The 10951-nt window shown below is 40.6% G+C and overlaps 1 protein-coding gene across 2 annotated transcripts in view; it reads right to left on the reverse strand.

Annotated features, from left to right (window-relative positions):
- The window catches only part of ass1 (argininosuccinate synthase 1), a 28629-nt gene extending 21542 nt beyond the window's left edge, over positions 1-7087 (reverse strand). The window contains exons 1-4 of one of the 2 annotated variants that reach the window (XM_030742599.1): positions 6877-7087; positions 4389-4502; positions 3489-3557; positions 2967-3155 (exon numbers count right to left, since the gene is read on the reverse strand). In XM_030742599.1, the coding sequence (XP_030598459.1) occupies positions 2967-3155; positions 3489-3557; positions 4389-4490 (360 nt within the window). In that variant the 5' untranslated portion in view covers positions 4491-4502; positions 6877-7087. Of the gene's footprint in view, positions 1-2966; positions 3156-3488; positions 3558-4388; positions 4524-6876 lie in introns of both variants that reach the window. The other variant, XM_030742598.1, reaches the window with a different exon arrangement.
- Between the last annotated feature and the right edge of the window lie 3864 nt (positions 7088-10951).

Genomic DNA, 10951 nt, shown 5'->3' on the forward strand with positions numbered 1-10951 from the left:
TGGTTTTTGTCTCCATCTACAGGCAAAATTGGACACTGCATTTCAACTAAGGCGAAGACTGCAAAATGAAGGTGAAAGTAATAGAAGGAAGAAATATTAAAATGGTCCAGAATGATTTTGAAAGGTTTTGTTTAAATATTTAGAAGGATATCTGAAAATATATTATGAATCTTGGGCAGCATGGTGGCGCAGTGGTTAGCATATTTCTGTGTGGAGTTTGAATGAGTTTTCCCCGGGTACTCCAGTTTCCTCCCACAGTCCAAAGACATGCAGTTAGTGGGGGTAGGTTAATTGGTGATTCTAAATTGGCTGTAGGTGTGTGTGTGTGTGTGTGAATGGTTATCTGTCTCTCTGCATTAGCCCCGCGACAGTCTGGCGGCCCGTACATGGTGTACTCTACCAGCTGTCATCAGAGGTGGGAAGTAACGAAGTACAAATACTTCGTTACTGTACTTAAGTAGATTTTTCAGGTATCTGTACTTTACTTAAGTATTTAATTTTCTGACTACTTTTTACTTTTACTCCCTACATTTTTACACAAGTATCGGTACTTTCTACTTCTTACATTTTCAAACAGACTCGTTACTTTTTAACACGTCAGAAGAAGTTTGCATTTCCGGTCAGTGCGCAGTCAAACATCAAACGATCTGAGCCTAAACGGAGGAATAATAACACATAAGAGACAATCGTACTGGCGTATCCTCCATCATCGGGGCTTATCTCGTACAAAGGGATTAAATACGCAAACCCATATAATTAATGTATCATTTATAGCGCTATAATCGGGCCGGACCGAGTCCGTAAGTTGCGCTGCGGCACATAAACAGCTTAGCTAGCGCTACTGAAGAGGAGCGAGCATGAAGGGAGTAACGTGTGGCAGGTAAATGCAACGTTTCTAAATGCTCAACAAATATCAGCAAACACACAAAGTGTGTGCAGTTTGTCACACAGTGTGTCTGCGAGCTAAAAGAAGAGCTGCTGTATTTCAGGGAGAGCAAAGAGAGAGAAGTTCACTCAGAGATAGAGAAAGAGGACAGGAGAGGAAGAAGAGAGGTTAGAATTAAAGGTAAGGACTGGAAAATAAACTGAAGTATGCTGACTTTGTTTGTATTCAAAGATTCTATGAAAATACTGCAGTTTAGTGTGTAATAAATAGGTTAGCTTGTTGTACTGTATTTACAGTAAAGCTCTGTGTTGGACTGGAGCACAGTGTTTGTGTTCATGGTCAGAGTTACAGGTTACATCAGTGCAGCAGAGATGAGTTTGAATCAAAGCTGCTGATGCTGAGATTCATTCACTGAATCCAACATTTCTACAGCCTGTATGCTGTCAGTGTAGGGGATGGAGATCAGCTCAGATAGCTGTGAAATACTGGCTTACATCTTTGTGAATTCAGTTCATCCACACAGAGCAGTAAACCTCAGAGCAGCAGCAGCAGATCAGCTGATCACAGTCTGCACACCAACATCATTTACTGGAGCTCACAATAGAAAGTTGTGATTCTTCTCCCCATGCAGAGCCACTACAGCTGATCTTAGGGTTCCTCCACCTGCTGAATCCCACTGTAACCCCTGAGTATCCTCATGTTTGTGTTTAGGTGGAGGCACAGTCACCCTCTACTATGGAGGACATGGAGAATAGAGCTGTGTTTAAATTCCCTTTAACAGTTTGTGTCCTACATAACAGATTCAAGCTGAGTGCATTCATTAGGATTAAAATTTAGATTGGAATAATGTTTGCATTCTCATGTAATTTTATTTTATATTATTACAATAATATATAACGAGGTTCGGTTAGTTTTACACAAAAATAGCAGGTAGAAACGTCCTCCAAAGAACTACTTTTACTTTCTTACTTTGAGTACATTTCAGAGCCTGTACTTTTTTACTTTTAATTAAGTAGAGAAGTTGAACCAGTACTTCGACTTTTACTAAAGTATTTTTTAACATAAGTACTTGTACTTCTACTTAAGTACAGAATGTCCTCTGGCTGTCATTGCCAATGTCATGAAACCAGGAACATCAAGAACTTTCAGCTTGCTTGGGCAGAGAAACTCATTGGCATGGAGCCTGAACGCTTGAACAGCTAGATGACTAAAAGTTGTTTGGATTTATTAAATTAGTCTGACCAAATAAATCCTCTGTTGTTACTTCAGTTTCACTTTCCCCCCCTATCACGCATAAAGCCAAGTTAACATTTGAGCTCTGCACTTTTTTTAAAGAGATAAGACACTGTTATACAGCACCACCAGAGAGCATATATGGCAAAAACCTTGAAAAATGTAATTCTGCATAGATTCCAGGCTAAGAGTCAACATTTTTCACTTATTGCCCGCTCCTGCTCATCAGTTAGGAAACTGATGTGGCTTCAAAGCGTAAGACTATTTCAACATTTTAATGTGAAATGCAGGGATTTGTGTCATTTAGCTAGTGAGTCATGCGGTGCAAAAGAGTTCAGGCAACAGAACTGGTAACATCAGGTTCAAACTCACAGGAAGCCTCTATTTCCTTCAAAGGACTAAATGGAAGAAAATTACAGTTTCTGAATGAGGAGGCATATAAATGGCTTTAGGAAGGGTAGATTTCAGGCTCTTTTTTGGAGTCTTATTAACAGCAACAGTGCAAAGCTAAGGCCTAGATCCAAATGTCTAGACCTAGCTAATGATTCTGTATTTTGAAAAGGCTGGGATCAGACACCTCACTCGTAATCACAATGTCTGAGGGTTAATTTATAATGAGAAAACTGATGTTGCAACAGACTGGCGACCGATGTATCCCACCTTTCACCCTGTGGCAGCTGGTCTGGTCTGGTCTTATTTCATAACCCGCTACATCTGATTTTCTGTTCCTGCTCTACAACAAAGAAAAATGTAAGCAATTTGATTTTTGTGTAGGTTGTGGGATTCACAGCCCCATAGAAAAAAAGACTCACAGGGTGTAATCACCATGCCCAGTCTCTGAATTTACCTTTCCAGTGGCACCATGCGAGACAAACTGGGCGTCCTCCCTGCGTGCAATCTCCACCTGACGCCTGGCGATGCAGGGCCGTGCTACTGCAGTGCCCAGCAGGTATCGGTCTTCATAGACAGCATTGGCCTGAACTGCAGGCCAGATGAAGTCCTCCACGAACTCTGCACGCAGGTCTTCAATGAAAACCTTCATAGCAACAGAGGTAAGGACACAGAACAGGGCTTTGTGCTGCATCTGAATGAACTCAGAGTTGGGCTTTAATACATAATAAATGGTTTATGACACACCATTCCTTAGTTTACCACAAAAGGGCTGTGTGATAAAAATTCAACTAAGAATCAAAATAAAATGTGTACTTCTTTCTTCTCGTTATAATAAATTATGACACAGAGCAGAGCGTCATTATTACTGTTTGAAAGGAAGAGAGAACACATTAACACTAATAATCAGTTGGTTGACTGATATTACTGGGTCTATCACAGATCCACTGTGCTACTATGCATGTTGTCTGACTCTCACCTTCTTTGCCCCGAGGCTTTCAGCCTTTTTCCGGGCAGCTTCAAAATCTTCATCTTGCCCAATGTTGGCCTAGAAAGATATAAAAGTGACGCCGATGTCCACATTTTCATTCAAATCGCCAAGGGAAACAGCATAAACACAGTGAGAAAATAAAATGCGCCGCTACTTTGGTTTAGATCCTTTTATAAACTAAATGCATCGACACAGAGGCACATGCCTGTGAAAGTGTTAATTGTGACAGTTCGCCATCTTGTCATTCAGATCATGTCTGCTCAGGAGGTGCAACAACCTCATCACAGCTGACACTGAGCATGAACGCCACTTAAGGCCATGGGGGTGCAGGTGGGGGGGGGTTACATAATGCAGAAATTATGCATGAATTAGACTTGCACAGTGGCAGTTCCACTACATATTATTTAACATACAGATATTAATATTACAAGTCCATTGTTTTTGTAATTTGTGAAATATTACACTGGATCATGATTTGAATAAGAATTTTCTTTAAGCCCTCTGGAGACTCCAAGCCAAAAATATTTGAAGGGGTTAACATCCTGTGCAACAGCTGTGAACTATAGAGTGACATCCATTGCCCCCACCCCCCCGACCCACGAAACCCCTAAATGAAGTTAGACAATCGGAAAATCTGCCTACTGTGCTGTTCTGAGTTGCTGCGGGGCAAAATGTAAATCCAACCAGATTTGAGCTGTCACTATGAATCCAAACCTTTTGAACCATGCAGAGATAACCAGGACTGTAGGTCTCAGGTTAAAAAAAAAAAGCCCATAGAGAACATGTATAACCCTCTAAACAGTTAACTATACAACCATAAAGACACACAACACGTAAAAGCAGCTATTAAACTGAACCACCTGTTGTGTGCATGTCTTTAAACCTTACCAAGTACGTGATGACATCGTAGCCCTGCTCCTTGAGCCACACAAGAATGCAGGACGTGTCCAATCCACCGCTGTAAGCCAGAACCACTGTACCTTTGGACATGATGTGTGCTTTCTGTTGAAAGAGACAAAGAAGCTGCCAAGTGCCAGCAGACAGCAGGGAAATAATTACATTAATTACATGATTACATAATGATTACACAGCTATTGTCTTTTGACTTAGAAACAGGCCCTGGTGACATGGATTGTTAGTCAGTTCTTGATTAGTGATGAACTGCTTCAGTGATCGAGCTTGGAAATTTTCCAACAGCTTCTTAAATATGAGCAAAAACTGGTTCATCCCACACACAAATGACCCATATAATAAACCCAAAAAGGGTTTATTAACTGAAATTCTCCACTAGTTTTCTAGAACTGAAGAAGGCTCTTGGATGAGAGGTGAGACTCCAAAGACATGCAGTTAGTGAGGTTAGGTTGATTGTGAGTATAAATTGCCCATGGTGTGAATATAAGTATGAATGGTTGTCTGTTTCTCGGTCTTAGCCCTGCAACAGGCTGGTGACCTGTCCAGGTTGTACCCTGCCTGTGCCCTGTGATAGCTGGGATAGGCTCTAGGCAGAAGGAAATGGATGGGTGGATAACCAGCTGAAAGCTGCACATTTTGTCCTGAACCAGCTCAAAACTCAGACAAACCACACAGGTAATGAGTTAGGGGAAAAAAAAACCTCAATGTATTTAAGTAAATTAAACTAAAAAGAACTGTGGTACACCTGTGTCTGTAACAAGATGAGTGTGTGTGTGTGTGTGGTGGAGGCATCTGCAGGAAAGAAATTTAAATCAAAAGGCAGGCACGCCCAAACTAACCACAATGCTGCCTGCTCAGGAGAAAAGAGAGAATGTTAGTCCTAATTAAAACAACTAGACAAGTGTCAACAAGTTTGCTTCCTCTTAGGTCCCGCCTCTCACAACCTGCACTCCTCCTACCTCTTACACAAAACCAGAAGGGACAAGTAAGGATGGAACAGACAGAGTGGGAAGGTTCATAATACCCCCTTGCATAAGAATGAAGACCAACCAGATAACAGGCCTCGCCAGGTAGTTCTATACTAAAATGGTGGTAGAATGGGAGCACCATCATGAGCTTCAGTCACAGTGCTGGAGCAGGGAGAAGAATGATGCACTCTGACCCCATTGTCCAGGGTTGCACATGTCTCTGAACATGAAATCTCTGAAAATGACTTCATTGTGGACTTCTCAAGTACAAGATTTAGTTTGCCACTAATACCAGCAGTCACACCATTGGTGAAGATGTTTTCTGTGAGACAATGTTGACCTAAGTGTTTATAGCCTGTATGTATTTTATGTGGTGTTTTTTGTTTGTTTTTCATTCTGGAACAAGAGTCTGTAATAAAAGACAGTAAATACCTATTAATGCATGTGCTAAAAATGCAGATTCAGATCTACAAAAAAAAAAAAAATCCTTTATTTTATTTTTATTAAAAATGATACCTAACATGGTTGGATTGGCATATTACTTTTATTTGTAGATTATGGCATACATGTGGCAAATACATACTCAGGACCACAGAATTGTTGTTTACTAATATTTTACATGTTTTTAACATATGTTTGTAATGTTTGTTTTAAAATCTATAGCAACATGTTCCCAAATCAGTGCTGGCATTAGTGTTTTATCTGGACTGTGTAAGTCAAGAGAAAACACCAGTGGAGGGAGGAAACACTGAAATTAATTTGCCTTTTTTTTTTATAATAAGAATAACGGGGTTGCATTGGTGAGAGTGATACACTCAATCTACTCAGAAAAAGCTGGGAAAATGCCCATGGTTTTATCACAAGACTGGATCCTGTTACTTCCCCTTTGTCGTGCCACTCACTTTTTTCCCACTCTTTTCCAAGTGAAACAGGTTTCGATCACAGGGTGGCACATGAGCTGTGGTGCACAGCTTGCACTGTTCCTTAAAAATTATGCTGATCTTTAAAAAAAAAAAACAAACAAAAAAAAAAAAAACACTATAATAGTGTATCAACAAAATAAAGGTGGATTCATAATTAATTTTACTATCTTATTGATTCACGCTGCGGATCAACCTCCGTACAACTGGGAGCTGATCTGTAAAATTATGAAGATTTTTACAGATTTAAACTTCTGGGATCAATAAATCATAAGCGAAACGTTTTACGAAGGCAAACGTCGTGTTTGTGTTCATGCATCATAACGTGCCAGGCTAGTGGCGTCTAAATGTGTACTTATTAACGAAACGCACATACATATATTGGATATTTCTGCAGAAATTGGCTTCGCAGTTTAAGGGGTACAGAGTATTGCCCACAGGAACTGTACCGCGTGTCACACTAGTGGCGACCAGCTGACAACCCTCCAATAAAAAAAAAAAAAAAAAAAAAACGTTATGACTGCGTAACTTCTAAAACCATACAGAGAAAAATAAAGACAGATAGTTCGTACTCACGTAACAGAGGGTTTCTTTCTAACCGAAGGGACCTGAGTCTGTCGTTAAAGAGCGGAGGAAAGCGTCAGCAGCGTTGTCGGTTCACTGACTGTATGGCTGTATGGCCGTTTCCCGTTGCATCATCCACAACGCCTACTGCGCGCCCGTGTCTTTTGATCATCCTATGCCAGCCGCAGTTCCTTTTAAGAGATATACACTGCGACACAAAATGAAGGGAACACGTGATCCTCAATAGTTAAATAGTCATTTAGACTTCAGGCATCTCAATCTGCCCAGTTGGGAAGCAGAAACACTAGATATACTATACTGCCAAAAGTATTCACTCACTCATCCAAATCATTGAATCCAGGTGTTCCTGTCACTTCGATGGCCACAGGTGTATAAAATCAAGCACCTTGGCATACAGACTGCTTCTACAAACATTTGTGAAAGAATGGGTCGCTCTCAGGAGCTCAGTAAATGCCAGCGTGGTACCAATAGGTGCAACAAGCCCACTCGTGAAATTTCCTCACTACTAAATATTACACAGTTAACTGTTAGTGATATAACAAAGTGGAAGCGATTGACTGACAGCAACTCAGCCACAAAGTGGTAGGCCATGTAAAATCTCAGAGCAGGGTCAGCGGATGCTGAGGCGCATAGTGCACAGAGGTCGCCAGCTTTCTGCAGACAATCGCTACAGACCTCCAACCTTAATGTGGACTTCAGATTGGCTCAAGAACAATGCGTTGAGAGCTTCTGGGTTTCCATGGCTGAGCAGCTGCATCAAAGTCTTACATCATCAAGCACAATGCAAAGCGTTGGATGCGGTGGTGTAAAGCACGCTGCCACTGGACTCCAGAGCAGTCAAGACATGTTCTCTGGAGTGAAGAATCACGCTTCTCTGTCTGGCAATCTGATGGATGAGTTTGGGTTTGGCAGTTGCCAGGAGAATGGTAGTTGTCTGACTGCATTGTGCCAAGTGTAAAGTTTGGTGGAGAGGGGATTATGGTGTGGGGTTGTTTTTTAGGATTTGGGTTTGGCCCCTTAGTTCCAGTGAAAGGAACTCTTATTGCTTAAAGGACATTTTGGACAATTTCATGCTTTGTGGGAACAGTTTGGGGATGGTCCCTTCCTGATCCAACATGACTGCACACCACTGTACAAAGCAAGACATGGATGAACAAGTTTGATGTGGAAGAACTTGACTGGCCTGCAGAGTCCTGACCTCAACCTGACAGATCATCTTTGGGATGAATTAGAGCGGAGACTGTGAGCCAGGCCTTCTTGTCCAACATTAGTGTCTGACCTCACAAATGTACTTCTGGAAGAATGGTCAAAAATTCCCATAAAAACTCCTAAACCTTGTGGAAAACCTTTCCAGAAGAGTTGAAGCTGCTATAGCTGCAATGGGTAGGCAGACATCATATTAAAACCTATGGATTAAGCATGGCATGTCACCCAAATACATATTTGTGTGATGACAGATGAGCAAATACTTTTGTCAATATAGTGTATTTCATACTGACTCTGAAAAATTGGTCCATGCATCCATATCAGGCCAATTAGACTACAACAACACTCTATTTGCAGGACTCTCCAAATAATCAGTAGTATGACTACATGAGTCCTTACATGCACATGGAAATTTGAACATATTACCCCAATAATTAAGTCAGTAATGAAGTTGTGTGTCTATAACCCAGGGAGACTTTTCAGGTCATCAGGTGCAGATATTTTAACTGTTCCTAGAAATAGGTAACAGTGCTGTGGTCCTGCTCTTTGGAACAAGCTGCCTACTGATCTGAGATCAGTTATAACCAGAGGTGGGAAGTAACGAAGTACAAATACTTCGTTACTGTACTTAAGTAGATTTTTCAGGTATCTGTACTTTACTTAAGTATTTATTTTTCTGACTACTTTTTACTTTTACTCCCTACATTTTTACACAAGTATCGGTACTTTCTACTTCTTACATTTTCAAACAGACTCGTTACTTTTTAACACGTCAGAAGAAGTTTGCATTTCCGGTCAGTGCGCCGTCAAACATCAAACGATCTGAGCCTAAACGGAGGAATAATAACACATAAGAGACAATCGTACTGCGTATCCTCCATCACCGGGGCTTATCTCGTACAAAGGGATTAAATACGCAAACCCATATAATTAATGTATCATTTATAGCGCTATAATCGGGCCGGACCGAGTCCGTAAGTTGCGCTGCGGCACATAAACAGCTTAGCTAGCGCTACTGAAGAGGAGCGAGCATGAAGGGAGTAACGTGTGGCAGGTAAATGCAACGTTTCTAAATGCTCAACTAATATCAGCAAACACACAAAGTGTGTGCAGTTTGTCACACAGTGTGTCTGCGAGCTAAAAGAAGAGCTGCTGTATTTCAGGGAGAGCAAAGAGAGAGAAGTTCACTCAGAGATAGAGAAAGAGGACAGGAGAGGAAGAAGAGAGGTTAGAATTAAAGGTAAGGACTGGAAAATAAACTGAAGTATGCTGACTTTGTTTGTATTCAAAGATTCTATGAAAATACTGCAGTTTAGTGTGTAATAAATAGGTTAGCTTTTTGTACTGTATTTACAGTAAAGCTCTGTGTTGGACTGGAGCACAGTGTTTGTGTTCATGGTCAGAGTTACAGGTTACATCAGTGCAGCAGAGATGAGTTTGAATCAAAGCTGCTGATGCTGAGATTCATTCACTGAATCCAACATTTCTACAGCCTGTATGCTGTCAGTGTAGGGGATGGAGATCAGCTCAGATAGCTGTGAAATACTGGGTTACATCTTTGTGAATTCAGTTCATCCACACAGAGCAGTAAACCTCAGAGCAGCAGCAGCAGCAGGTCAGCTGATCACAGCCTGCACACCAACATCATTTACTGGAGCTCACAATAGAAAGTTGTGATTCTTCTCCCCATGCAGAGCCACTACAGCTGATCTTAGGGTTCCTCCACCTTCTGAATCCCACTGTAACCCCTGAGTATCCTCATGTTTGTGTTTAGGTGGAGGCACAGTCACCCTCTACTATGGAGGACATGGAGAATAGAGCTGTGTTTAAATTCCCTTTAACAGTTTGTGTCCTACATAACAGATTCAAGCTGAGTGCATTCATTAGGATTAAAATTTAGATTGGAATAATGTTTGCATTCTCATGTAATTTTATTTTATATTATTACAATAATATATAACGAGGTTCGGTTAGTTTTACACAAAAATAGCAGGTAGAAACGTCCTCCAAAGAACTACTTTTACTTTCTTACTTTGAGTAAATTTCAGAGCCTGTACTTTTTTACTTTTACTTAAGTAGAGAAGTTGAACCAGTACTTCGACTTTTACTAAAGTATTTTTTAACATAAGTACTTGTACTTCTACTTAAGTACAGAATGTCCTCTGGCTGTCATTGCCAATGTCATGAAACCAGGAACATCAAGAACTTTCAGCGTGCTTGGGCAGAGAAACTCATTGGCATGGAGCCTGAACGCTTGAACAGCTAGATGACTAAAAGTTGTTCGGATTTATTAAATTATTTTTAACATAAGTACTTGTACTTCTACTTAAGTACAGAATGTCAGTACTTTTGCCACCTCTGGTTATAACTGTGTTTCCATTCAAAAACAGACTCAAAAGCTTTTTATGCTCACAGGCCTAAGTGTGTGTGTGTGTGTGTGTGTGTGTGTGTGTGTATTGACTTGTATTTTAATTCTTTGTAATGTTTTATTTTGCTGTTTTCATTGAAAACTAAATAGTTTTTATCTTCTATGTTAAGCAATTTGAGTTTAGTATAATGAAATGTGTTACATCATTGGGGCGGCTGTAGCTCAGGAGGAGAGCGGGTCACCTACTGATCGGAAGGTCAGCGGTTCAAATCTAGGCTGCATGCCAATGTATCCTTGGGCAAAATACTTAACCCCAAGTTGCTCTCCAATGCAACCATTGGAGTATGAATGTGTGTGAATGTTAGTTAATAAAAAAGTGCTTAGCTTAGATAATCATGGAAGTGCTGGTGTGAATGGGGTAAAGCACTTTGAGTGCTCAGAAAGAGTAGAAAAGTGCTATATAAGAACTAGTCCATTTACATCATACTATAA

The sequence above is a fragment of the Archocentrus centrarchus genome, chromosome 12, assembly GCF_007364275.1.
Source record: "Archocentrus centrarchus isolate MPI-CPG fArcCen1 chromosome 12, fArcCen1, whole genome shotgun sequence".
Taxonomy (NCBI): Eukaryota; Metazoa; Chordata; class Actinopteri; order Cichliformes; family Cichlidae; genus Archocentrus; species Archocentrus centrarchus.